Source organism: Chelonoidis abingdonii, chromosome 4 (genome assembly GCF_003597395.2).
Source record: "Chelonoidis abingdonii isolate Lonesome George chromosome 4, CheloAbing_2.0, whole genome shotgun sequence".
Classification (NCBI taxonomy): domain Eukaryota; kingdom Metazoa; phylum Chordata; order Testudines; family Testudinidae; genus Chelonoidis; species Chelonoidis abingdonii.
The window spans coordinates 9,231,208-9,258,629 of record NC_133772.1 but is presented as its reverse complement, the minus strand read 5'-3'; the positions used below and the strand labels follow the sequence as shown (position 1 = coordinate 9,258,629).

At 42.5% G+C, this 27,422-nt stretch overlaps 1 protein-coding gene across 3 annotated transcripts; it reads right to left on the bottom strand.

Moving 5' to 3' along the window:
* Positions 1 to 66: 66 nt before the first annotated feature.
* Positions 67 to 20,623, bottom strand: PHTF1 (putative homeodomain transcription factor 1). Of its 3 annotated transcripts, XM_075064819.1 has the most exons (17): positions 20,573 to 20,623; positions 19,276 to 19,345; positions 18,177 to 18,335; positions 15,466 to 15,625; positions 14,519 to 14,659; positions 13,521 to 13,680; positions 12,518 to 12,691; positions 12,357 to 12,434; positions 10,736 to 10,945; positions 6,868 to 6,996; positions 5,809 to 6,081; positions 4,921 to 5,052; positions 4,605 to 4,691; positions 3,844 to 3,999; positions 3,320 to 3,415; positions 2,559 to 2,684; positions 67 to 2,071 (listed from the first exon to the last, which is right to left on the bottom strand). In XM_075064819.1, the coding sequence occupies exons 3-17, from the start codon at positions 18,205 to 18,207 to the stop codon at positions 2,051 to 2,053; spliced, it is 1,974 nt and encodes a 657-aa protein (XP_074920920.1). In that variant the 5' UTR covers positions 18,208 to 18,335; positions 19,276 to 19,345; positions 20,573 to 20,623; the 3' UTR covers positions 67 to 2,050. The 3 variants fall into 3 exon arrangements, with proteins under 3 accessions (XP_074920920.1, XP_074920921.1, XP_032622485.1); XM_075064820.1 differs by lacking the exons at positions 18,177 to 18,335; positions 20,573 to 20,623 and having other exon boundaries at positions 19,276 to 19,335; XM_032766594.2 differs by lacking the exons at positions 13,521 to 13,680; positions 15,466 to 15,625; positions 18,177 to 18,335; positions 19,276 to 19,345; positions 20,573 to 20,623 and having other exon boundaries at positions 14,519 to 14,607.
* Between the last annotated feature and the right edge of the window lie 6,799 nt (positions 20,624 to 27,422).

Sequence of the window (27,422 nt, the reverse complement as noted above, 5' to 3'; positions counted from 1 at the left end):
TAGCCTCATTTTACAATGATGCGGTCTGCATTAAAACTGTCTTTTAGCTAAATATACTGCCCAAGTTACCCATAAACATCCATATTTTCCAATGATAAACTGCATTTATTATCTGAAAGTTACCTTGTCTCCCTCTTCACATAACATACTCAACCACAGTCCTGCAAAATATAATACCAGCTGTTTGATGGAGTTTGCTTCCACGGGTTTATTTGTGTATTAAATGTCACTTTTTACATTTTTACTACTTTTCATTGTACAGAAAATAGCTTTGCATAAACAATTTACTACGAACAATGACCTATGTCATCGTCCCTTTATGGCGTGAGATGGGACAGTGGAGTTAAAGGTATCCTTTTCTCTCAATCTTAGTCCTATGACTGACTGACTATTTCTTAATTTATTAAAAAAGGAAAAAGTCACCAGCGTAAGAAAAACACAAGCTGCACTTTTACAGCAAAACAACTTCTCCTAATGAGGTGACTTTAGATTCTTTTCTCAGACCAGTTGTAGACAGTTAGATCTCACACTGAAGGGGAGGTTATCACATTCGTGCTTCACATGGTTTTCACAATCAGCCCTTACCCCAGAGGGCCATTTACTTTGGTCCAAGGTGCTTTAGTAGTATGTTGCATAAAAGGCAGCTGCTGTATACTTTTAGGAGGCTGTGAATTAGAAAAGGGGAATCTTCTTTTCTTCCACTTACCACATCTCTGAATAATACTTACCTGTGTTAGAAAGGTAAGGCACTATAGAAGTAGAAAGCATTAATATTTTCCAGAATGCTTTAACAGTCCTATTGACCCACCTCCTCATTACCAAAGATTCAAGTGTTGCATGTAAATGTTACTCTATTCTTCAGTTTTCAGAATGCTGGTAGCAGCTAGAGAAGTGTTTATACACTGATGGTGCTTTACAGATTGAGAGGTTGTAGAGAACAAGTGTTTGCATATTCCCTCCTGGAGAATGCTTTGCTTGTTCTATTAGGGCTTATCAGTCAAGAATAATGAGTTGTCTGAAGAACACTTTATTATATAAAAACTATCATGTCTCCTGGTATGTGCAGCAGAGTGGCTTTAATGTTGCTATGCAACTGAAAGTTTAACCATCAAGTGCCTTTGGAGGCAATATTTATCTTGGGTGGAGGGACTGAATTTTCATGAAAGGCTATAGTAGCACAGAATAAAGGGGCAAGGTTCAAAGCAGACTTTGCCCCTCTAGCCTAAAAGCACTTAAATGAATGTTTTACTTGAAGCCACTAGACACATGCACCTATCAAATGGGATACTGGAGGAAGATGCAGCTGATGGAAAGAGGAACAGGGATCTGCTCTAATATGTAAACTAAAAAGGCACAGATAGCAGAATTTTAAAGTCTACCCCCTAACCATCCAGCACCTGGCATGTTCTGCTCATCTGTAATGCATTTAGCCTGGACAGTTATTAGGAAAGTGAGTCCTCATGTCAAGGCCTTAACATCATATTTTAACAAATGAAGAGCTTTTTTATATCTTAAAGCAGTAATTGGGAGTCATAGTACTGACTTACTGCAGTGAAATTAAAGGTCTCACGTTAACAGAGAGGAAATGGAGAAGCTGCCACAACAAGTTAGTTGTGGAAGAAAGAGCCAACCTGCTGCTGTAATTTATTTATACATATATAAATGGGCTATAGACACAAGCTGTTGTATACAGAATCCCATATCATTGTTCTCCTACTGTTTTGAGGCCCCTCCAAAATGTATGGTTGCTGCACACTTTGGCACCTACTTAATAGGGAAATGCCCTAGAACAGTGTCACACTGCTGTTGGACAAATCGAGTTTTGTTTCTTAGTGTGCAAGTCCTGGGCTGCCCTCACAAGTTAAACTAGTTTATTCTGTAGGCTCTGAATCTAAGCAATGTGAGAACATCTTTGATACACAAAGAAATGTGTAAGAAATATGCCAAAATTTAGGACCACCTCTGCCTCAAGCCAATGTCTTGCTTCTATCCGGTGTTGTCCTGATGGTTTGATAATCCTCACAGCATTGAGGGCTGAGCCTTGGCCAGTTCATGGTTTGATTTTCCATAACTGAAAAGAGAGGTTAGGAATTGGTGTTTATCTGAGAGAGACTTCAAATAACAAAGCAAAACAAGAAATCTCTTGAATAAATTACAGCCATTGTAAAAAATGCAACATGCAGATGCTAGTCTTTGAAACACTGAGATAAAATGCATACTATTACATAATGGTTTAGGCATGCTAGTAAACTAACAGTCATTGATTGTAGCTCTTCTTCTGAGGCAGCCAAAAACTTGCAGTTTTTTTGGGCTGTAGTAGACAGTCCTATAAACTACTTGTGTGCTTATCTGAATTTATCCACTTGCCATTCCTGCTGTCCTAAAACATGAGTGGGTTTGCCCCAAAGCACAGATGAAGGGGAAACAGGTGAAGCAATTGTGCTAATGACAGTAAGTTAGTGGCAAAACCAGAATTAAACCCAGGTCTTCCATAAGTCAATTAGGTCCCAGTCTCCTGGAACATGCTCCTTGCCATCTCAAATGGCAGCGGCACTTACTCTGATATTGAATCCAAGAAGATCACTTATAACACCTGAGATGGCAGACAGGATCACAACTCGTGTGATGTTGTAGATTAAAGGGTTCATAGTCAGGCCATAGAGTCTAAATGGTGTGTCTAACTCCTGTAATGAGAAAACGGAAGTTACACCTGGACCCAGTTGTAGTCACCAACGTTTTCAATTACTCTGATAGCCTGCTATTCCCTAGACAGACTTCTGCCAACCAGATATTGCAGAATCCTTTGGGTACATTAAATAGGCATCTCTGCCTCCCCAGGGCTGAAGCATTTCACTGACCCTATCATAAAGGGTGAGAATCTTCCTTATGGCAACACTTAGATCAAACTAGTGGGCTGGTGAACGGTTTAGAATTTTATATCTGGGGAGCATCTTGTAGGTGTCGCACACCAGGCTCATTCCCTAGTAATAAATGACTGGAATCCAAAAATTCCAGTGAGGGAAAATGAGGAAACAAGACAGTACAACTAGAATGACAAGCTAGTCCTCCACCTCCCTGGTCCCTACTGGTATCACCCGGCACCTCAGTCATTGACAAGCCCACTGTGCTAGGCACTGTACAAAGACAGCATCCCTTACCCTAGAGAGCTTACAGAGTAAGACAGACAGACATAGATGAGAATACAAGGAAGCAATGAGATGGTATTGGTCAGCATGACATGCAGTGGTCTCGGCAAATTAGTGACCTAAACTGTTGTCTTTTTTGGTAGGCAACATGAGAGTTAAGGATAGGAACTCACCTTCAGTAGCTTTGTAGACAGTTTTAAAACATTGTTCACTAGGGAGAGCTGTTCTTTCTTGTTTGGCTTCTTTTCCATCTTTAGGTATAAATTAATCTGTGATGGAAACAGGTATTTTAGAGCAGATTTTACATCCAAGCACTTCACCCAAGCCACATCTGTGTTTACAGCATAGGGACTGCAGGCTTTTGCAAAAGTCACTACCCTGCTATGGTGCTTACTTGTGGTTTTCAAGTGGAGCAGTAATAGATTAACAAACATCCAACTTTTTCCCAGAGTGATAGGTTCTTCTCTCCCCCGGCCATCAACAAAAAATGAAAAACATTGGCATTTGGGCCTGGGTAACTGGCTTTCTTCCTTTAAGCCTGCTGTAGGAGCTACTCTTCTATTATGAACAAATAAAAATCAAAAGAGGTCTTAAAAAAGGCACCAAGCTGAAATAAGGGAGTTCATTTGAACTGCAAAGATCACTTTCATACTAGAAAACAGTAAGCCCATAGGAGGGTGAGCTGCAGCTGAGATACCTGTTCAGTGAGCAGGATTGAAATATTACTATATTTTTTGTTGGTTTCAGAGCCCAGTGATGCCAGGCGCAGTAGAAAAAGGAGGAGGGCTGTTTCCCAGATGAGGAACTCCCAGTTGTGAGCTGCATTCAGGAATGTTTTGTGCCCTTTTAAAACCTGTAGTAAACAAAACAATGAAATTGGCAAACAGACCGAAATGTTCCTATTCACCTACCATAAACACTTATATTCAACACATAGAAGCAGCTATGGCCTGTGTGACCACCATAACATTAGCCAAAGAACTCACCACTCCCAAATAATCGAATAAAAGGTAGGACAGTAATTAAAGTAAAGTGAGCTCAGTCTATATCAGCTTGATCAATACATTTAATAATCATTCCCTTTATCCCTGCCATCTGATAGTTAGATACACTGGGCAGCACTCTTCAGAGTAAGTGGATTTTGATTGTTAAAGGAACTGGTTGGATGAGTCTCTTTCCCTCAGCACATATGAAACTGGATCCCAACATTACTACACTCAGCAAAGCCAAAGTTGAGATGGGCAGTTAACTAGCAAAAGCGTAAGCATTCATCTGCAGCACAATGAAACCATTTTGCAAACTGTTGCTAACAACTACACTTATCTACAAAAGGGAAAAAAGCCCCTCAGAAATCTACTTAAGGACCAAAATCTACCTGCAAAGCAGTTACCAGTTATACTGAGAAGAAGTTTTTCACTGGCTTTTTATTGCTCACAGAACATAAAATGTGAGTCTCACCTGTGCACAGCATATGAAAGCAATTGATAGAGCCAATAAAAAGATTGAAGAGACAACTACATCCACAGATCGCTGGGGCCCTCTCCTCTGTGGAAACAGAAATGTTTAATCAGACCTGGGAAACCTTTTGAATTTCAGTAAAAGCACAAATATAGCAATAGTTTTCAGCTACCCAGGAAAAGGTTGTAATATCCTGAACTCCAGCTTCTGCAGCAGCTGGAGTCCACCTGCAACCTTCCACCAACTTTGTTTACACCACTTGCTTTAGTTTGTTAACGTTTAAACATATGCTTGTACTCTTTGGATCATGACTTGCCTTTAGATAGGAGCGCAGTGACAACCAAATTTTAATATTCTCCACCTTCTTGAGTCTGAAGTGGGGGATTTCATACTTCCTGGCTTTCCGAGCAGATGTTATGTGACTGAAAAGTTTGGCAAACAAAAACCGCTGCAAAGAAAAGTGTGTCAGTAAAGAAAATCCACACTGATATAGTCTAAAGTTAGCATCCATATGGTACTTAATATAATATGTACATTAGTTGCTAAACAAATTATTTGTGCTTGCCAGTGGTAGGAATAACATTCCTGTACAAGAGGAAACCATGACACCTTTAGTGTTTCTCTCACTTAAAGGATAACAATCATCCCAGTATACCACTTCTATATCAACAGTAGCAAACTAGCAAACCTGTTAGCCACATTCCCTTGTGGAAGGATGTGATAGATACAAAGACACATCCTTATGACCTGGGCCCCATCAGAGGATTTCTCTTTAGGCCAATCAAATCCAGCCAGGCAGCTGTAGTCTTCCACCTTGGGGTCACATTACTTCCTGGTGAACACTTATTTCTCATTCTAAGACAAATCGCATAACTGTAAGCTTCACAGTACTGGCACGGCTAACAACTTTTCCTAGATTGCTCCAATTTGCCCCAGACTTGTAAGATAGCAAGTACTTAAGGTTAATTTCCTTTCAGCAGTATGGAGAAAAAATAGCAAGCTTTTAAAGACTAATTCATGGTGGAAGTTAGTCTTTGCATCTCTTAGGGGAAGAGACCTGCCATAGCACGTCAGGTATAAAGATATCCCAGCATTCCCCACAGTGTCTTACTGCTCCCAAACACGCATCTCAGCAACTGCTTTAAGAGGGGAAGCAATGACAGCAGCATGTTCATGAAAAGTAACTCAGCACATTTAGACAAACCTGTTTGTACGTTCTCTCAGCAACACACATCATAAAGAAAAACATCCAAGTCAGGCAGAGACGCTCAAGGAAGTTAATCACAGCCAAGACAATGACAGGGGTGATGGTAGGAGCCCCACAAAAGATATTCAAAAGTTCCTTCATTGAAATGGATCGCAGCTGTTCAAGATTCTTTGTATGGACGAGCCGGTAGAGGAAAGGAAGACATGCTAACCCAATGGTGACAACGTTTCCCAGCATCTGATAGCCTACTCCCTGCTGATAGGCATTAACCTGGAGAATAGGCAAATATCATTAGCACTATATGAGCTACAACTAATTTTTAAAATTACTGTATGTTAAACCAATAGGGAAAATTCTTCAATTCCAAAACTCCATTAGGAAACCTGTATGTGTAAGTACATACATAACCTTCTGCTTCAAAGAAACCGTATTTGGTGTCACTGTAAGATAAAGTTCAGCCATTACACACTTCATCTTTCCACTCACTGAACTCGGAACACAGCAAGTGAGCAAGATTAAACCAGGAAATATACTAGAAAAGCTACAGCGAAAGGAAGTGAAAAACCACAAGTCTGGCATAAAATGATTCCATATTATGACAACACAGTGTCTGTATAGACATTTACTTCCATCACCTGTTATCTGTCAGGGTGGCTGACAGCCAGATCCATGGAAATGACAATGTCAATTTCACTGCTGGTAGAGTTCCTGTTGTGCAGTTGAGCAGGGGGGTGTCCCAGCTGTGAGCTCTAGATTGTGGGCTCCCTGCAAACCTCTCAGCTCCCTAATGTGCAGAGAGCTTGCTTCATGGGGAGTGCAGAGCTGAGAGCCTGGGTGGCAGCTGGGCTCTGACTGGGAGCTCGGCCTAGAGTTTAGGTCAGTGAAAGTGCTCCTGGGGAGAACACACATCGCTGACAGGAGAGTAGTGTGGACATGAAAAACTGCAGTAATTTATTGCTGTGGCTGTAAATCAATCTAACATAAGTAGACTTAACTTTGTAGTGTAGACATGCCCTCGGGGGGTGGGGGGAAGAGGGAGAAAGGAGGAATCCTTACTCTGCTCATGATGATCCCGCTGATCTCCAGCACAGACATGTCCACCTTCTTGCACTCACTTCCCTCCCAGATCAGGGCACTTACTTTTGCAGATGCAGGGCTCGTATTCTGAAGCCAGAACAAATGGTTCTGGAGAAGAAAATGCAACACTGATACAACATACTGAAAACATTTCTCAACTATCTACAGGAAATGGTTTCAAAATAGGCAGCATTTTTATTGAAAATGTTTAAATATAGTTTTAAAATTCAACATGGAAACTATAAGCTATTCAAGGAAAAATTGTCTGCATGTATATCCAACAGCATCTAGCACAAGGCCCTAATCCTGATTGTGACTTTGAACGTAACAGCCACACTGGGTCAGACCAAAGGTCCATCTAGCCCAGTATCCTGTCTTCCAACAGTGGCCAATGCCAGGTACCCTAGAAGGAATCAACAGAACAGATAAGCCATTCCCAGCTTTTAGCAAACAGAGGGTAGGGACAACCATCCCTGCCCATCCTGGCTAATAGCCATTGATGGTCCTATCCTTTGAATTTATCAAGTTCTTTTTTTGAACCCAATTAGTCTTGCCCGTCACAACATCCTCTGGCAAAGAGTTCCACAGGTTGCCTGTGTTGTTGTGTGAAGAAATACTTCCTTGTTTGTTTTAAGCCTTCTGCCTATTAATTTCATTTGGTGACCCCTATGCGTTATGAGAAGGAGAAAACACCAGTTTACTCCACACCAGGCATGATTTTATAGACCTCTATCATATCTGCCCATCCGTAGTTGTCTCTTTTCCAAACTGGAAAGTCTCAATCTTCTTAATTTCTCCTCATATGGAAGCTGTTCCATGCCCCTAATCATTTTTTTTTTTTTCCCTTTTCCAATTCCAATATCTTTTTTGAGATGGGGCCACCAGAGTTGCATGCAGTATTCAAGATGTGGGCATACCATGGATTTACAGAGAGGCAATATGGTATTTCCTGTCTTATCGATCCCTTTCTTAATGATTCTCAATGTTTTTTTGACTGCCGCTGTACACTGAGTGGATGTTTTCAGAGAACTAGCCACAATGACTCCAAGATCTCTTTCTTGAGTGGTAACAGCTATTTTAGACCCCATCATTTTATATGTATAGTTGAGATAATATTTTCTAATGTGCATTACTTTGCATTTATCAACACTGAATTTTTCTGCCATTTTGTTACCCAGTCACCCAGTTTTGTGAGATCCTTTTAACGCTTCAGTCTGCTTTGGACTTAACTATTTTGTAGTTTTGTACTATTGGCAAGTTTTGCCACCTCACTGTATATCCCTTTTTCCATATCATTTATTGATGTTAAATACCAGTCCCTGTACAGACCGCTGGGGGACACCACTCCATTCTGAGAGCTGACCCTTTATTCCCACCCCTTGTTTCCTATCTTTTAACCAGTTAGGGATTCATGAGAGGATCTTCCCTCTTATCCCATGATAGCTTACTTCTCTTAAGAGCCTTTGGTGAGGGACCTTGTCAAAGGTTTTCTGAAGGTCAGCATACACTATATCCACATGCTTGTTGATCCCCTCAAAGAATTCTAGTAAATTGAGGCATGATTTCCCTTTACAAAGAGGATGCTGACTCTTCCCCCAAATCATATTCATCTGTGTGTCTTGTCTGATAATTCTGTTCTTTATGATTTTTGAAACAATTTGCCTAGTAATAAGGTTAGGCTTACTGGCCTGTAATTGCCAGGATCACCTCTGGAGCCAATTTTTAAAAATTGCCATTACGTTAGCTATTCTCTAGTCATCCAGTACAGAAACCGATACGTTACAGACTACAGTTTAGTAGTTCTGCAATTTCACATTTGAGTTCCTTCAGAACTCTTGGGTGAATGCCATCTGGTCCTGGTGACTTATTACTGTGTAGAGAAAGTTTTCAAACAAATTCATGATGACACCACAATCTGGGACAGTCCCTCAGATTTTTCACCTAAAAAAAGTGCCTTACATTTGGAAATCGCACTCACATCCTCAGCTATGAAGACTGATGCAAAGAAAACATTTAATTCTTCTACAATGGCCTTATAGCAGTGGTCACCAACCAGTCAATTGCAATTAACTGGTTGATCCTGGAGGATCTTCCAGTCAATCGCGATCCCCAGCTGCGCAGCAAGGGTCTCCCTCTACACTTTGCTCTTGCCTGTAAGCACCGCTCCCACAGCTCCCATTGACTGGAAATAGGGGGCTATGGCCAACAAGAACTGTGGGGGCAGTGCTTGCAGAGAGGGGCAGCATGCAGAGCCACATGCCACCTGCCCTCCCCCCTAGAGTCCCCTCCCACACTGCAAACCCCTCTGCCCCAGCCCAGTGAAAGGAGTGAGGGAGGGGACAGTGAGTGAGAGGGGGGATGGAGTGAGTGGGTGGGGCAGATCCTGAGTTGCCCTTAAATTCAAAAAAGTTATCCTGGGCATAAAAAGGTTGGAGACCACTGCCTTATAGTCTTCGATAACTACTTTAATATCTCAACCAGTGGGGCCACTGGATGATTGTTTAGCAGACTTCTTGCTTCTGAGGTACTTAAATTTTTTTTGTTGTTACTTTAGTCTCTAGCTAGCTATTCTTCAAATTCTTTTGACGTTCCCAATTATATTTTTACACTTCACTTGCTAGAGTTTATGCTCCCTTCTATTTTCCTCAGTAGGATGCAACTTCCATTTTTTTAAAGGATGCCTTTTTGCCTCTATCTTTTTTACTTTGTTTTTTAGCCATGGTGGCACTTTTTTGATCCTCTTTGTTTTTTAATTTGGGGTACACATTTAAATTGAGCCTCTATTATGATGTCTTTAAAAAGTTTCCATGCAGCTTGCAGGGATTTCACTTTTGGTGCTGTACCTTTTAATTTAACTTCCTCATTTTTGTGTAGTTCCCTTTCCTGAAATTAAATGCTACAGTGGTGTCCCCTACCCAGAATGTTAAATTTTATTTTATAGTCACTGTTCCCAAGTGGATCAGCTGTATTCACCTCTTGGACCAGATCCTGTGCTCCACTTAGGACTAAATCAAGAATTGCCTCTCCTCTTGGGGGTTCCAGGACTAGCTGCTCGAAGAAGCCGTCATTTAAGATGTCAAGAAACTATCTCTGCATCCCCTCCTGAGGTAACATATACTCAGTCAGTATGGGGATACTTGAAAGCCCCCATTATTATTATTGAGTTTATTTGTATGGCCTCTATCCCCCTGAGCATTTAACAGTGACTCTGGGTGCTATTACTACTGAAGTGTTGTTATTACAGGCTTCCTACTGTAACACTGAAGACTGAAATGCTAGATCCGAAGGGTTAGAAGCTATGATTGGTGCATATGCACTCCCCTGAACTAGGAGAATATAAATAATAGTATCTTCCCACCTAAGGTTTAGAGGCTATTGTGATGCTTTCATAGCAAGAACTGCTGTGGTTGGAATCCTGAATTTCCACACTATTTCCCTCAGGATACTTTTGCTAAATAGAATCAGGGTTTGAGTCTATGTGCCAGAGCATTCGTGCATCCTGTCCAATGCTTCTCTCATTTTTATATTCATATATTTCACTTTAAGACAGCCAGCCACAGTCTAGATACTGATGGTAACTTGTTTTATAAATCCTAAGATAATATCTATGCTCATGACTGAATTTTACAGAAATGTCCATCTGCTAAATTGTGTCCATCCTCAGAGGAAACAGATTAGGCCATGGCTTTTTTTATTCATTTTGACCTGGCAAAGTCAACTTCTAGCAATGTGTTTGCACAAGTTACAACTACAGAATTTATCTCCTGTGTTATTTTAGAGGGTACAAGTTACATCAAAAGAAAAATATTTTATAGGCTCCTCATTTATTGCAAGTAGTTGAACAGACCTGTTGGAAAACATCATCTTTCAGGTCCCGTTTACTTCCTTTTACATTCCCTTCCTCGCTGTCACTGGTGTAGGAAGAACGGCACTCTGGTCCATGAAGCAGGTCATCCCAGAGCATGTCCTCTGTCTCAGAGTCATGGCGGGTGCTTTCAGAGTCTCTCCGAGAAACACTGCAGCTCTGGGACCCACCACTAAAACAAGACCTTGATTCCTTTAAAGAAAAAGGAAGTTTACAAAAGTAACTCCTCCATACTGAGCCTTCAACGACAAAAATAATCTTTTAATCTTCAAGTAATATGTTCACAACCACATGGTCGAGCCGAGCCAAGCCAACTTGAAGCCACGCTGACAAGCTAGAACAGAAAGGGCATTTCGACACAGGGAAGCTTTTGCTACACCAACTCACAGCAACAAGCTATTCATGTTTTCCCACCTTCAGAATAACTTACTCTAATTTCATGAAAACTCTGAAGGCCAGGAAAATGGAACCAGAATTTAGAATGCATTTTGATAGCTTCGTCCTCATTGTGGGGCAGAGTTTAGTGAGAATTTATACAGCTGATTTCTATGAAAAACAGAATTTTTTAGAATGCCTGATGTTTACTCCAGTACAATATGATCCTCCCAACAGCCAAGTCCTTAATGAATAGTGATTATAGTAGAATAGTAGAATTTCATAATTCAAAGCACTGAAAAGGTACAAAAATTATGGAGTTTAAATGGGGTCAGTCATAAAGCTCTTAAAAAAAAAAAAAAATCAACTCTTACCTGGAAGAGACAGAATCTTCATCTAAATTCTTCCCTGCTTTACAACCTGGAAAGACTATAATCCTAAATACACAGTTGAGGGCCGTGGGGTCTGCCTGGTGGTGACTCTGAATTGTTATTGGCCAGTTGTCTAAAACACATTTAACCTGTCTCCCTTGGTACTGCAACAACCACTATGCCTTTCAGACTATGCAGGCAGTAAACAATACGGTCAAATGAAAGCACTTTGCATTGGAAACAAATCTCATACACTTCTCTTGTGCTGTAGTCTATTATGATCCACAAGCAGGGAGTATCATGTCATATGAATGCTCACAGAATTAAATTTTTTGCAGATCTGACCATAAGACAGGGCTATATAAAAGTATCAACAGGGGAATGACCAATGGGAAACCAAGACAGCATTGAGTGTGACAGCCCAGGATTCCTAGCGGACTGCTTAGAGCTCTGGAATGAAGACTGATCGACAGCTTCGCTCCTCTGGAAGTGTGAACAATAAGGGTAAAGTCTGTGTGGAACACTAGAACCTTCTCAGAAGCTAGTCCGAGACTGTGAAACTAACTCCTAAAGGAGCTAAAGACCATCACAAACCTCACCACTTTCTGTTCCAAGTGCTACACATAGCAACAGGTATATTAAACAAAACAAACCCTATTAAAGTAAGACATCACTGCACACTTTTATCCCTCTGGGCAGAGGATGAGAGAACAAGTGACATATGTAGTCACATGCTCTGCACTACTGGAAGGCATTCAGATACTACAGTGGTGAGCACCGTATTAAAAACCCAAATAGATGTACCACTCTGTCCACCTTACATGATGCAAAAATCTCTGGTATTTTAGAACCCCTACCTGACTAAAGGCTGTTGAGTCTAGTTCAGATTCAACCACACTATCGGACTCTCTGGTACCTTTAATGGCTTGATTGACCTGCCATAAATAAAAAGGAAAAGTTAGCTGAGAGCCAGTAACAGTAAATTTTATGGAATCTTAAGGTAATCCAACAGAACTACCTGTGAAACTGACTGATTTGAAGAAGCAAGAGGTCTCCTATTCTTGCCTTCATAGCTATTGTCACTAGAGGCCCCTTCTACACTTCTGCGTAACAAAATCCTCTGTGCCATGGCTTCAGCATCCTCCTCACTTGACAGCTCATCAGAAATGCCACCTGTATGTGTGCAGCCATCCTGGAAGAAAAGCAATCATCTAAATGAACAAGAGGATGGGGCTAATAAAACAGCCAGTAAAAGGGAAATTACTTCTAAAAGTATAAGCAGAACGAGTTGTCAAAGAATCACACAAGTTCTGCAACTGATGGGCCAGCCTGTCATTGCAGCAGTGGAAAGAGAGGGGGGAGAAACATCCAACCTCTCCAGCAGCTAAAACAGAAGAGGAGGTAATTCAACTCCTGATCGCCTTCCCTCCACAGCCTGATGCCTCAAAGGCCAGCAACATCCACAAGTCTTTGCATAACCCTGGGCATAGGACATGACTGGGTTGCCATGAAAGCTGTGGCCCAACAACCAAGTCTATTCCCTCCCTGAATGCCTCCTTCATGTATTAGAGACTTTGGGAGCAATGCTGTTTGCATCACATTCTTGTCTAAGTGATTCTCACCAATCCCAAAGCCTTCATTTTAGCATTTCCACGGATAAAACTTTGCTTTTTAAGGTCACATACAAAAATTCCATCAGGTGAAGCTGAATTATCTCCCAACAGAAGGACAATGCACTAATTGTTTGCAGGGCAGATATTTTACATGGTAGAATTCTGAATTTTATTTGTTTTTAAATCAATCAACCTTTGAATGAAAGACCATCCAAATAAACAAGCATTTCAGTATAAAGAGGCCTCCTTTATTCTTCCCACAGGTTTCCATGTTTATCATATTTGTGTTCTATTGTAAGTTAAAATGGAGTTTATATTTATATTTGATATTAAGGTACCAGCACCAAGTCAGTCATGACCTAAGAATCAATGCAGAAAGGAATTTTTCCAATAATGACTCAATCTTACCCGATGACTCTTCTCCCCATCTGAAAGTCTGTCTCTCTCTTTGAAATGCAGCAGCCTATATTCGGATCTGGAAAGTCTGTTCTTAATGCCACTATACACAGAACTCACACCACTTTCTGTTTCAGTCCCTTTATCAGCTACCAATTTCACCCTCCTTAACCTGGGGAATCAAAATGCAACAGAACGGTTCTGACTTCAGAGCAAAGCTCTTGATAGGGTAATGTCAATTTACTCTGTCACTTGCCTGCCTGTTGCAGAATTAAGCAATAGCTGAAAGGCTACAAAATTCTCTCAATTTCGGGCACTTCACGGCCCTGTCTTAAAGGGAACAAACCTACTCCATTGTCAAATGCCAGCTCCCAAATGTCCTACAGATTCTAAATCCAGGGGGAAGGCAAGATTCAGGAGTAATTAAGTAAAAAGTAGTTACCTTTTTAAATAGTAACAAAAGGTGGCAGCTTAGATCGGAGGTTAACAATCAGAAAAGGTTAAGTTTCCAGCCAAAAAAACAAAACAAAAAACTAAGCTAGGAGAGGGGATAAAAGGGATGAACCCAAATAGTGCATCCTCCTTTTCCCTGGTTTTCATTGTCTTAAAAAATACTTTAAAAAATGATCTGCTCACGTTAAACAAAGGGTAAATTGACTCTGAACTGAGCAAAGCAAGGTAACTAAATACGGGACCTAATGGGGAGTACATATGCTTAGGACGGTCACTCAGAGACTAGAGAGCCTCTAACACTCCGCACAATTGTGTTTCTAAAATAGACTACCAGAATTGTCCCATATCCAGAATGAGGACAAATATATGGACTCCTAGTAAGACAGGCTTTCTCCAATGGCAGTGCTACTTGGATTTAGTTTAAGAACAGCTGTAACTTGTGCAGTTTGGGAATGTAAGACTGTTACTTAATAAGCATTGTTTGTCTTCTGAATGCTCAACTGTTCGTACACTACCATTACAAACAAACAAACATCCTCGTGGTGCAGTATACACACCTCCTACGGAAGAGCATGCCAAACAAACTATTGATAATGGATGTAGGTTCCAACTGCTTGTCTCCTTTATTGGCTTTGTCAGAGGAAGACCAGCTGCCAGCATCTCTGCTCCCATCACTACCCACAGGTTTGCGTAATTTTCTATTTAAAAAAATGGAGTGGGAAGAGAACTTTTATTTACAGTAAACCATCTTAACACCCTAAAAACCACATACCAAATCCATACACCACTCTAGCTGCTCTGTCAAATGCATCATGCAGATACTGGGTCAATCCCCTTCAATGTGCACAGGTAATTTTTACTAGCATCAGTAGGAATTAGGTTTATGTCCCTAGGGGAGAATACAAACTGGTATAATTTTCCACTTAAATCCTTTATGGTACAAGATAAACATGGAGAAACAGTCTGTGTGGAAATGTTGTAAGGGTAGTAGTTAAAGCCTCTCTCTCAGCAGGAAGGCTGCACTGAGACTGACGTTGGGCAGTTTTAAATAAAATAAAAAAGCTGCAATGTCTCCCATGCAACAAAAAAAGGCAAGAGTCACATGTCATCCTTTGCCCCCTCTGCAAGTGTATGAGAAGCGCCTCAGTTAATGTAAGTATAAAACATTGGTCAAGCTCCCACAGCCATAAGCGTGATGTGGTTTGTGGAGCACACACCACTGGCCACAGAAAGAAACTGGACTATCATAGAAGAACAGTCCAACTGTGAAGTATCAAATAAAGGGGACATAACATGGCCAGACTTCCTGAGAATGTGATAGCACTTGTGAAAGGGGGAAGGTGGGCTATCCATGATCAAGCATATGGTACATATATCCCTGCATTTTACAGTTACATAATATATTTACTTGCAGCAAACAAGACCTTTATCCAGTAACTTGATGCTGTACCATATTACTCTAATTCTTACAAATGCACACAATTAGCGCTCTGTTTCATCTCACCTCCGCCTCCTGCTGCTTCCATTGGTTCCTGGGGGTTTGTTGATCTGGGTAGACACGATCTGACAGTGAACAGTTCCCATCAATAGCATAAGGCACATTGGTCCAATGATTTCACTTGCACTCGCAACAGGTATCATGAAATACAACACGATTGCTATAACTGAAAGAGAAATTGATAAAATGCAAAAGCTACACTGGGAATTCCCTACCTAAGAGTGAAAGGGGCATGTCTGTTTTTATTATTGTCCTAATGATTATTTTGTTCACTTTAAAAGCTTTTGCAGATACTAACTCCACCCTCATTTTGTTATGTGGCCCTGGTCCTACTACTCTGAAATTCCTTCTCTTTTCTATTGTTTTAATATACTTACAAATCACATTGCAAACAGAACCACAAAAGGGATAAAAGGTGTGTGTCAAAAAAATTATTTTCCTCTGTCAGAATGTGCTCTATGAAAGCCATTTACAATCTTCAGAGGATACAGTTCCAGCTCACTTCAAGAAATGACTATTACAGAAGCTAGACTGACACAAAGAGGAGCTGAATGTCAGGATATACAGTACCTTCACTAACTAGGTCCTTCGCCAAAGCAGAGTGGGGCAGGCAATTTATCCACAGAACAGGTCTAGCATGTGCAGTGGCAAAGTAAGTTTCCCCTACCCTGTGGCCTCATTTCTATCATAGAAGATCACCTCAAAAAGAGGTGAGGGGAGTCCAATCCCAGCATGAAGGACCAGATCTCAACTATTCCTGGAACTGCATGGAAAAATCCATGGGGACCAGGACAACGGTAAAAGGCTGCAAATTCAGAGATTTTAAGGCCAAAAGCAATCAAATCTCCTGGGTGTAATAGGCTGGAGAATTTCACCCAGTGATTCCTGCATCAAACCCACACCTTCTGGTTGAGCTAGAACAGGAGTTCTCACGCAGAGGACTGGGATCCCTCAGGAGGTCGCAAGGTTATTAAATGGGGAGGTCATGAGCTGTCAGCCTCCACTCCAAACCCTGCTTTGGGTCCAGAATTTATAATAGTGTTAAATATATTTTAAAATGTTTTTAATTTATAAGGGGGGGGTCACACTCAGAGGCTTGCTATCTGAAAAGGGTCACCAATACAAAAGTTTGAGAACAACTGAGCTAGAATTACTTCCTATAAACTAATGAAGTTGTCTGAACTATGGTGCCCACAGCAGCTTCAATAGAATGTATTAGAAATGCTAATCCCATCTTACCTAGATGCTTATACAATGCTGCCCTTCCCTCCCCCACCCGACACACAAGAGCACTTCCCCATCTGTAAAATGGGGCTAAATTCATTAACATTATGTGATGGGGCAAGGCCAGATCGCTACAGTAAAGTATTGAGGAATAGGTATGTTAGCCCCAGGCTAAACAAATCTCTAGTACCATGGTAACCAAATGGCAGTTGCTCCAGGTTAATCAAGGCACCTGGGGCCAATTAAGATCTTTCTATAAGGCAGTGGAGATAGCTACATTGATGAGAACACCTCCAGCCAATCAAGGCAGGCTAATCAGGGCACCTGGGTTTAAAAAGGAGTTCATGCCAGTCAGGTGGGGAGGCGCGGAATCGTGTGAGGAGCTGGGTGCAAGAAGCTGAGACTGAGAGGGTGTGCTACTGGAGGATTGTGGAATTATCAGACACCAGGAGGAAGGTCCTGTGGTAAGGATAAAGAAGGTGTTTGGAGGAGGCCATGGGGAAGTAGCCCAAGGAGTTGTAGCTGTCATGCAGCTGTTACAGGAGGCACTATACACAGCTGCAGTCCACAGGGCCCTGGGCTGGAACCAGGAGTAGAGGGTAGGCCTGGGTTCCCCCCAAACCTCGCAACTCCTGATCAGACACAGGAGAAATTGGCCTAGACTGTGGGTTCCACCAGAGGAGAAGATCACTGAGGTGAGCAAATCTGCCAACAAGCACAGGACCCACCAAGGTAAAGGAGGAACTTTGTCACAATATGTGAACTGAAGCATAAATTCAGTGGTTCTCAACCCCAAGGGTACACATCTGTGGTCTTCCAGCCAGTACATCAACTCATCTAGATATTTGCCTAGTTTTACAACAGGCTACATAAAAAGCACTAGTTAAGTCAGTACAAACTAAAATTTCATACAGATGACTTGTTTATCCTGCTCTATGTACCATATACAGAAATGTAAGTACAGTATTTATACTCCAGTTGATTTATTTGATAAGTATATGGTAAAAGTAAGCAAGCAATTTTTCAGTAATCTGCTGTAACATTTATGTATTTGTCTGATTTCGCAAATAGTTCAAGTGAGGTGAAACTTGGGGCAAACAAGACAAATCAGCCTCCTGAAAGGGGTACAGTAGTCTGGAAAGGTTGAGAGCCACTGGATTAAATGACTTGTCCAAGATTACACAGGAAGTACTAGATAGGAATTTAACCCAGGTCTCTCTCACTTATATGAGCCCTGGTCCACTGCTTCAGCCACAAGACTGTCTTTCCTCCCTTTTGCTGAATCAAATGTAACAGTCATTTAAGCACCCTTACGGCAGATTAAAAGGTGGAACCCAAGAAGCATGTGGCATGGAAAGCTGTGCAGTGTCTGCAGATAATGCTCAAATACACACTTCAAAGCTGCATCCTTACCATTGCAAATGGCATTAGCGAACAATAATGTTTTTCACAACTACAAACAAAAAGATGGCACAGCACCTTCCAATGCTTACCTTGCATGAGGTAAAGGACCAGAAGCCACATAAAAATACGCTGGGACGTAACCCGTATCCACCAACGGCTGAATAATGGAAAAAACACAACCCGTACAATCCCCTTTCTAGTTAGTGACGTCCACGGGATTTCAGGCTTGGCTTTGGCAAATGTGGAGCCTTGAAAATACACAATGTAGAGGTACTTCAAATGGGAGTTATAGTTAATGCTTTACTTGTAACTAAGGCTAAGCTTTTGTAACAGAGGTTGTGGAAGTCACAGAATCCATGACTTCCAGAGACCTACATAATATTTTTCCTTCAGCCCTGAAGCAGCAGGGATGGGGCTCCCCTGCAACTCCAAGCTGGTACTGTAGGAGGACCCCACAGCTCCAAGTTGCTGCCAGTTGCATGGGGAAACCCTGTGCTCTCAACCATCACTGGAACCCCAGCAGCCGTGGATGCTGGACCCACCCTCCTCTCCATTTTGTCAGTGATTTTTAATAAAAATCAGAGACAGGGCACAGACTTCCATGAATTTTTGGTTATTGCCCATGACTTTCACTAATTATAACTGATAAAAATCTTAGCCTTATTTATAACTTCTTCCCTAGACAAGGCCAAACTCCCCCTAAAATACAGTATAATTTCAAAATTGGAAAGAACTCAAACTTCAGCCATTCACCAGTTCCATCAATCCAACATCATATGAATCCCTTCTCCTCCTCTCAGCCCACTTGCCCAGTCCCAACTGCCTCTATCTTACGTAAGCTATCATCCACAACACAAACCTGCAATGACCACCCTTCACCCCTCCTCCCCCAGGCATTATCTACAACCCCAGCCCTTAGCTGATCATGCTGTGGTTCCAGCAAATCTCCAGTCCCTCTGCCAGGTGTCACACTCTGGGCAGTCTGTGTCCTCTAATGCTAACTTCGAGCACTGCTGACCCGTGATCTAAATAGCTGCCCTTTCAGAAACCAGACAGTAGTATTAAATTATGTCAAACCTAGGTAAAAGGTAAGATTTTCCTCTTCCCACCATTGTGTAAAGCAGAAGTGTATGTCACTTTTAACCTGGGGGCATTTGATACAACCTCTATTATTCAAAGGATACCTACCTCTGATTAAGTCAACATCTATCAGATCAGGCTGTATGTGGCCCTTCTTTTTGGGTTTGTTTTTGAAGCCCTGTAAATTTAAAAGCAAAGGATTATTAATTTTTGTAGTGAATAGAAAAGACTGCCTGCATTTTCTTTACTCTGATCTCTCCAGAAACCATGATCTCCAGCACTAACATCAGGAACCTCATTCAATACTTCTAGCGCTCTTCCGGAGACAAGATTATTAGTCAAAGATCCTATTTATATTTATTTTATTTTAAAACAAGAGCTGCACCCTGCAGGAACCACAGTTAGAGCCACTACTTTCATTTCCTGGGGGTAAAGAGGAAAGAGGCCACTGCACCTGTGACTGGTCAGCTGACTCCCAGTTAATCTTAAAAGAGGGCACCTGGGCCCTGGAAAGGAGATAGGACAAGCCAGATACAGGAAGCACAGGTAAGAGCTGCCTGAGACTCGGACAGGAGCAGCAAGGAAGAGCTGGCAGAAGTTGCTTAACAGAGCTTCAGAAGACCCAGTGGAGAGATCTGAGCTCAGATGGGATCGTAACAGGACTACTGGTAAGAAAAGCCTAAAGCTGAAAACCCCTAACAAGCAGAAGACTTGGCCAGTGACCTCTTGGAAAAAGAGGAAAATCCAAACTCAAAAGCAGGATGGTTGTTGCAGGAGGGTAGACTGGCAGTAATTGGTAAAGACACCACTTGTCAGTTAAAAGGTATAAAAAATAAACTTAGTATTCATTGTGAATAACTACCTGCCCAAGTTGGAGCTGACCAATATGGGTCTAAGCAGCCCTGGGTTTAGCCAGTTTGTAAGTATCTTGATAAATGCTTATAAACGTTTTGTTCCTGTTTGGATGTAATAAATTGCTTTCTTTTTTAGGCAAGTTTAGAGAAATAGGGTAAATTCTGTTCAACTTTTGGATTTAATAAAGGAACTTATGGTTAAATTAGAATCGTTGTAGTATCCTGCATAAATAACACCAAAAGTTACCACTAGTCATTGAGTAATACCTGAAAATAGATTGTCAGTTCTTCAGGGCAGGGCCTAGGTCTTTTCATTTTGTTCTATAAAATACCTAGCACTTTTAGCAGTTTATAAAATAGTAAAGTTCAGATTGATTTTTCTCTTGAAGACAAACTGTATTGTACAGTAAGTATATCTATGGCATGTAATGCCTTTCACTGTATGGGCTTCTGGGATTTGCATTACGCTAAGCTGCTGCAGCCACTCACAGGGGCTAATAAATGGCATGGGACAAACAGCAAATTTAAAAGAAAACAAATGAAAAAATTACCTTCGCCTCCGTCTGTTCTATAGACTTTTCCCATATCTGTTGGTCATACGCTCCAATCTGAAAAAAAAATTCTTTGAAGGATTTTGTCATGTAATTTACAACAAACCAAAACAGGGTAGATAAAATTTGATTTAACAAAACCTGTATTTTTTTTTTTAAGTCAGGTAAATTTAAAATTTAATTTGAAATAACCTATGTTAAGACCTTAAGTTACCATAAGGTATTAGTGACTTATACAAAAATATTTAGTACATATTTCCTACCAAATTTTTAAAGTAGTCAAACTACTGAATTGTTGAAAATCACTGGCTAACTTGTTAAAGTGCTAAACCAGCTTTTGACAGCAGTTGGCTCTTCTGCAGGCAGATTTTCTTCATTTCAGTTTAATGATTTGATTAATTTTTTTGAAGTTAAGAAACCAACTGGGAGCTGAAAAAGCAGGAAAGCTTGTTTCCCACTTCCAATCTATAAATAAACCTAGGTGTGGGAGAATGAGATACATTAGTTATAAAATCTTGAACTACATGGTGACCAGAAACAATCAGTTCAAATACTTTAACTCAGCTAGTTATAAATTCAAAATGTTTCAATTTTTTAAAGATCAGTACCCAGAAAATGTAAGGTAGTTTTATTTAACTAAAAGTAATTTAAATGTTTTGTGCATTTTTAACAATTTCTGATCAAATAGAGCTTGACACTAATAACAATTAAATCTGGTAAACAAGCAGCAAATGTTAGATAAATTATAACAGCGTAAATGAACATGTATAGATGCAGCCTATCCGCCTTGCTTGCAAAGAAGCACCAAATATAGCATATGTAATTTTAATTTCCATATATTTCATATAATGGTTATATTTAGTTGCAAATCAACATTGTAATGCTTATAAATTAGAATCAACCTTTCTTTAGGAAAATAACTTAATTGCAAAACAATAAAAATTCATGAAATCAAGGTTTCCTTCTTGAATTAAATTGTGATTAAAATCATTCAGTGGCTTAAATCAAAGCAATTTCAATCATGTCTGCCAAAAAAAAATCAAGATTAGAGACCACTACACATTAAATCAGGGGTTCTCAAACTGTAGGTCAGGACCCTTCAGGGGGTCACCAGCTGTCAGCCTCCACCCCCAAACCCTGCTTTGCCTCCAGCATTTATAATGGTAAACATATTAAAGTGTTTTTTAAATTTATAAGGGGGGTTACACTCAGACATTTGCTAATGTGAAAAGGGTCACTAGTACAAAAGTCTGAGAACCATCGCACTTGATGTATTGTTGCTTTCTGGGGATGTCTCAAATATCATTTTAAAATAAAGTAAAACAAAATGTCTTCATTGTGCTCAGCTGAAATTTTAAAACAGTGCTGCAAACTCAGCATTTTTTTTTTTCCAAGCTATCTGAGAGCTAGGGATGACTTAAAGCACTGGGAGCTGGAAACATTTAAAAAAAAAAAAAAGGACAACCATGCATTGTGCTATTATAAACAAACAATAGTCACAGCTGCCCCAGGGAGGCAGGTATCCCCCATCCCTAGTTTAGGGAGGAAGCACAGGGAAGGTAAGTGATCTGTCCAAGCCCCTACGGTGGCCAAGCGAGGAAGGAGCTCGCTCCCCCTCCTAGCAAAGTCAGTGCAGGGACAGATGTTCTCGCCCAGCAGGATACAGAAAGGGGTTTGCAAACTGCGAGGCTGCCAGAGGGCCAGCTCTGGCCTCGACACTCTTACGTGAACGCAGTGGCATAGCTCTCCAGTGTGGCCTCGCTCCACCCCAAATCGCCCCGCCGGGAAACGAGTTGACTGGAAGGACAGGCACAGCGTGCCCTACACAGCTGGGCCGCGGCTCCGACTCCAAGGCCAAACCGCATGGGCAGGGACGCAGCTGCCTGGCCGAAGCCATCCAAGGGCTGCCCCCTTGGCACAGAGCATGGTTCCCGGGGGAGTTATAGTCCTGCAGCTACTCCCCCCCCCCCGAAACTGCTGTCCCTCCCCACCCAGCCCTGCCAACCGCTTCGCCCTTCCCGCCCCTCTTCGCTGCCCGATCACTGCCCTGCCGACCGCTTGCCTGCCCCTCCTGTCACACGCTGGCCCCACCCATCCCCCTGACAATCGCGTGCCCCTTCCTCCACCACAGCCCTGCAACGCCGCCCCCTCTTCACCCGCCCCATCAACCGCCCCCCGCCAACCGCTCGCCCCCTTCCCTCCACAGCCCCTCGCCCCCTCCTCAGCCCGCCCCAGTCAACTGCCCCCCGCCAACCGCTCGCCCCTTGCCCCCTCCCTGCCAGCTGCTTGCCCCCCTCCCCATCCCCTGACAACTGCTTGTCCCCGCCAACCGCTCGCCCCCTTCCCATCTCCTCCCAGCCCCACCTCAGAAGGGAGGGCCGGCTCCAGTCCAGCCCCCTCGCGGCCCATCCTTACCCCCCCAGCTCAGCTCCGGCCTCGCCCCACCCGCTGCCCGGCGCTCTCCCTCCGGGGCGGAACGTTACCATGGCGACAGGAGAGCACGAGCCCGGATTGGAAAACGGCACTCGATTGCCTCTGCCTGGCTCTCCCGCGGCCCCGCAGCGCCCCTCGAGCTGAGTCACCGAACGCGCCGGGCCGCAGAAGAGGGGGCGCAGACAGCACCAGCCGAACGCCGACCCAGGCTGTCTGCCCAGCGCGCGGGCCCAACTCACCTTCGTGGCGCGCGGAGGCCCCGAGCGGGCCGCTCACAGCCCCCGGCACCATCGCCCCAGGGCCGGGGCGCTGCTGTAACTTAGTCCCGCCCCCGCCGCCTGCCTTGGCCAATCACCGGCCGGGGCGGAGCGCGAGGGAGGGGCGTGTATTCAGACCGCGAGCGGCTGTCCCGCACCGCGCCCCCAGTCTGACCGCAGCGGCAGGGCTGTCAGCGGGTCCCTGCGGCGCTACCTAGGTCCCTACCTGCGCGGCGCACCCCCTCCCCCGCCGCAGCTGGGCCAGCGTCTGGCCGCGCCCACCTGTCCTCGCGAGCTTGGCGCACGCGCTCGGGGCTCTAATAGCTGCGCTGACAAGTCAGCCCTGGGGCCGCATCTGGCTGAGAGCTCCAACCTTCTCTGGGCTCTGTCCTGCCGCAGAGATCCGCCTGGAGCCTGCCGCGGCTGTTCTGCCAAAGCCGCTCCCTGCGTGTTGGCTCGAGTTAGTACCGCCTCAGACAGGCAGCAGGGGCAGAATGTACATCAGCAACAGAAGTGCACTTACAACATCGGGGATCAGAGGTGGATTAGGGGTTTGTGGGGCCCTGGGCCAGAGCAAATGGGGGGGGCCTCCCCACCCCACACCCCTTAAGCCTCAGTCTCATCCCCCCTCGCAGTCTTGTGTTTCTGCTGGGGAGTGGGGCTTCCACCCCCTCCACAGCAGAAGCACCTGTCAGGGTGCCTAGGGACCCCCCCAGCTGCATTGGCCCAGTGGTTAATCTCACTGGAGAGCCTTGGCCTTCTAAACCCAGTGTTGTGAGTTCCATTCTTGAGGGGCCATTTAGGGAAGTGGGGTAAAAATCTGTCTGAGGAGTGGTCCTGCTTTGAGCAGGGGTTTGGACTAGATCTCCTGAGGTCCCTTCCAACTGCAATAATCTGTGATTCAGAGTGTGACCTTTAGTACACAACCAGGACTGCAGGCAGTAGGCACATATACGCAGAGGCAGGTTTTCAGGGCATTTTAAGAGTAGCAAACAAAAAGGCATGTCTCAACTAAGCTTTTTACTTCTGATTTCTTTGAGAGCATTTGTTTTCTGTTGTGTAAGGCACTGAATTGAAGAGGAAGATGAGTCTTAACAGTAGCAAAAATTGTACTGAAATAGTAAGCAACTTATACCACACTATTACTATAAAGAGTGATTAAAGATCCAATATAAATTGGGCATGGTTAGGGTGTTGTATAAGCTGGACCTTGCATGTACACTAGCTCAGTAATTAAAAAAGGATCATATAGCAAAGCTGCCAAAGAGAGGAGACCTCAGTCAACATAAACCCTGGAGGGGCATTCAATTGCTGTCTAGCCCACATAAAGTATTTACACATATTCTCAACAATAAAGAAAGGGATAGATCCAAGGTTATGACAAGAACAGGTAAGATTCAGCTAGAAATCACATATAGATCAAATAGCAATCTTATGTAGCATTACAGAACTGTCAATCAAAGGGCAGTCACTACTTTACTGGAATGTTACAGATTTCCAAGTCGTCGTTGATACAGTGGATAGAAGTTTTATGGAAGTTGCTATGCCACTATGTAATCCCCCAGAAATTTGTGACTTATCAGTCAGAGCTTCTATGAAAATATGACATGTCTAGTAATATATATATAACCAAACTGACTAAACCAGGGGTTCTCAAACTTCATAGCACCATGACCCACTTCTGATTTAAAAAAAAACAAAAAAAACAACACACTACATGATCCCAGAACTGGCAACTGAAACCTGAGTCCCACTGCCTGGGGGGAAGGGGGCAAAGCCAAAACCCAAAGGCTTCAGCCCCAGGCAGGGAGCTTGTAACCTGAGCCCAGCTGCCCAGGGTTGGAGGCCTCAGGCTTTGGGCCTCAGCAACTCTAAGCCAGCTCTGGTGACCCCATCAAAATAGGGTGGCAACTCAAACTGTGGGTTGGGACCCCAAAGTAAGAACCACTGGACTAAGCCAGGTTTGAGGTTACTATAGCCGTTAGCCAATGTGTTCCAGCTTCAAAAATAGCTCCATCTTCTTGTCTGGATCTCAGACGCTTTACATTGTTTACAAGCAGTGTCAAAATGCTGTACGGTTGTATAAGTAAGCATTCCATTTTCAGCCAAGATTTTGCCAATTCAGAGAATACAAGAGTTATAGAAACTAAGAAATACAAGAATCATGTTTAAAACAACCTCAAAAGATAGCAGCCAAAAATGTAGGACAAACTAAGATTCTAGAATTTTTATACCTACTTTTAGTTAGCATTTGTTATACAAGTTGTGTATTGTTTAAACTTGTACACATGCCAGAAACCCTTTTAAAAAAAAATTCAAAATCCTCCTGCGTTAAATTAGTTTAATCACTTGTGTTTTCAGACAGGTACAGTTCTGTCAGCTAATGTCAATTTCTCACTTTCCCCCTCCACCATTCTAATAGTTTAGCATTCTGAAAAGTAGTTTGGGAATAATACTTTAATTCAGTAGAGTCACTAAGGGAGTTTGTTTTTGTTTTGTTTTTTAAATGCTGCATAATAACTCTCTGCTGAAGTTAACTTTCTCCACACAGCAGAGAGAGAGTTATTAGCATGAACATGCTCTTTCAAGAAATTTAGGTTCAATAGAGACAGATTTTCTGAGCAAAAAAAGGAAACACAGGTTTGTTAAATTTTTAGGAGAATGTTCATTGTGCAGTTCAAGTCACTACTTGTCATTTCAGCAGCTTAACTCTGAACAATATTTTTAATTATAACCTTCAGTTTAATAGTGCATAGCTTTTTCATGCCTTTTTCAGGGTTTTTATGCTACTGATCTGATCTAACATTAGCTGTCACTTATGGCTCTCGGTGTTTGTAACTCCAGCAAAAAATTGCTACTCTGATAAAAGTCCAAGAATCTTGTGCAAACAATACTTATTTGAATTTTTTAATTTAAATGCCAGTCACAGTATATTTGCAAAATACATTTTCACTGTGTCAAAGGATCCACAAGTGGCTCTCAGGAGGAAACTATTCTCTATTTAAAGTCAATAGAACAATTTAGGATCCACACTATTGACAGAGAAAAGTGATTCTGATCAATCAAATAGCTTAATTAACATTGCACAACCATCAAAACTATCATTGCTCTTCTTTCCGAAGGCATGCACATCTGAAACTATGCTCTCATGAATAGTTTACTGGTCCAGATGACATTCTGTGGTGTGCCAACAACAGAAACAGTGCTCTATGTTTGCCTGCTTTAGCATGAAAGTTTGAGAATTGTGATAAAACATAAATTACACTATGCTACTTTGCCACATATAAATAGCACCATGAGTGAAAAGCCACTATTTCAGAGAACGTAGCGGAGATAGCGTTCTACAAGTTTTACCTGCTGTTGTAGTGGCCAGTCAGTTCCCTGTAGGCAGACTATAGATCAGCAGCAGTCCTGCATGTGCAGATGCAGGAGAGAATTTTCTCCCCTTTGAAATACTGACTCACTATCAGGTCAAATTTTTGACATACACTTTTACTAAGGTTAAGTAAAATATCCAAGGATGTACAGGACCTCCTGTGGGGAGAGAAGTATTGTTATACAATGTTCAAATTGGAGTAGATTGTAGAGGGATTGGGATAAATCCATTGTAGGGCTGTTTGGGGTTTAACAAACTTTTTAGTACATGCCATTTGGTACAGTTTGGCGCATTCTAAAGCCAGAAATTGTCTCTAAAATACTTCGAAAGAGCAAGAGATCATCCACATCATCATCATCCCTAGCAGGGATGGTCTGTAGTATCTGGAGACAGGATAGGGAATTGTAGCAGAGGCCTCATAACTTAAAAAACAAATCTTGCAGAGGTTTTAGTTCCATTAGAGCTGCTGGCCGCCTTTCCCATACTGCCATTATATGCAACACATAGCAATCATAGTTTCTCTTTCTCCCCTCCTAGATAAAAGGTCCAATGATTGCAGGCTTTAGTTTTTCTACCTCTTAAATGAAATTAAACATTTTATAATAGTTGCTAACTCTGTCTGCTTTGAAGTAGCTTAGATTTTGTTTTTCTGGGCTACTAAGAGAATGTAACAACCCCATTCTGAGAGTCAGGGGTGGCTCCAGGCCCCAGCACGCCAAGCGTGTGCTTGGGGCAGCATTCCGCGGGGGGCACTCTGCTGGTCGCCGGGAGGGCGGCAGGCAGG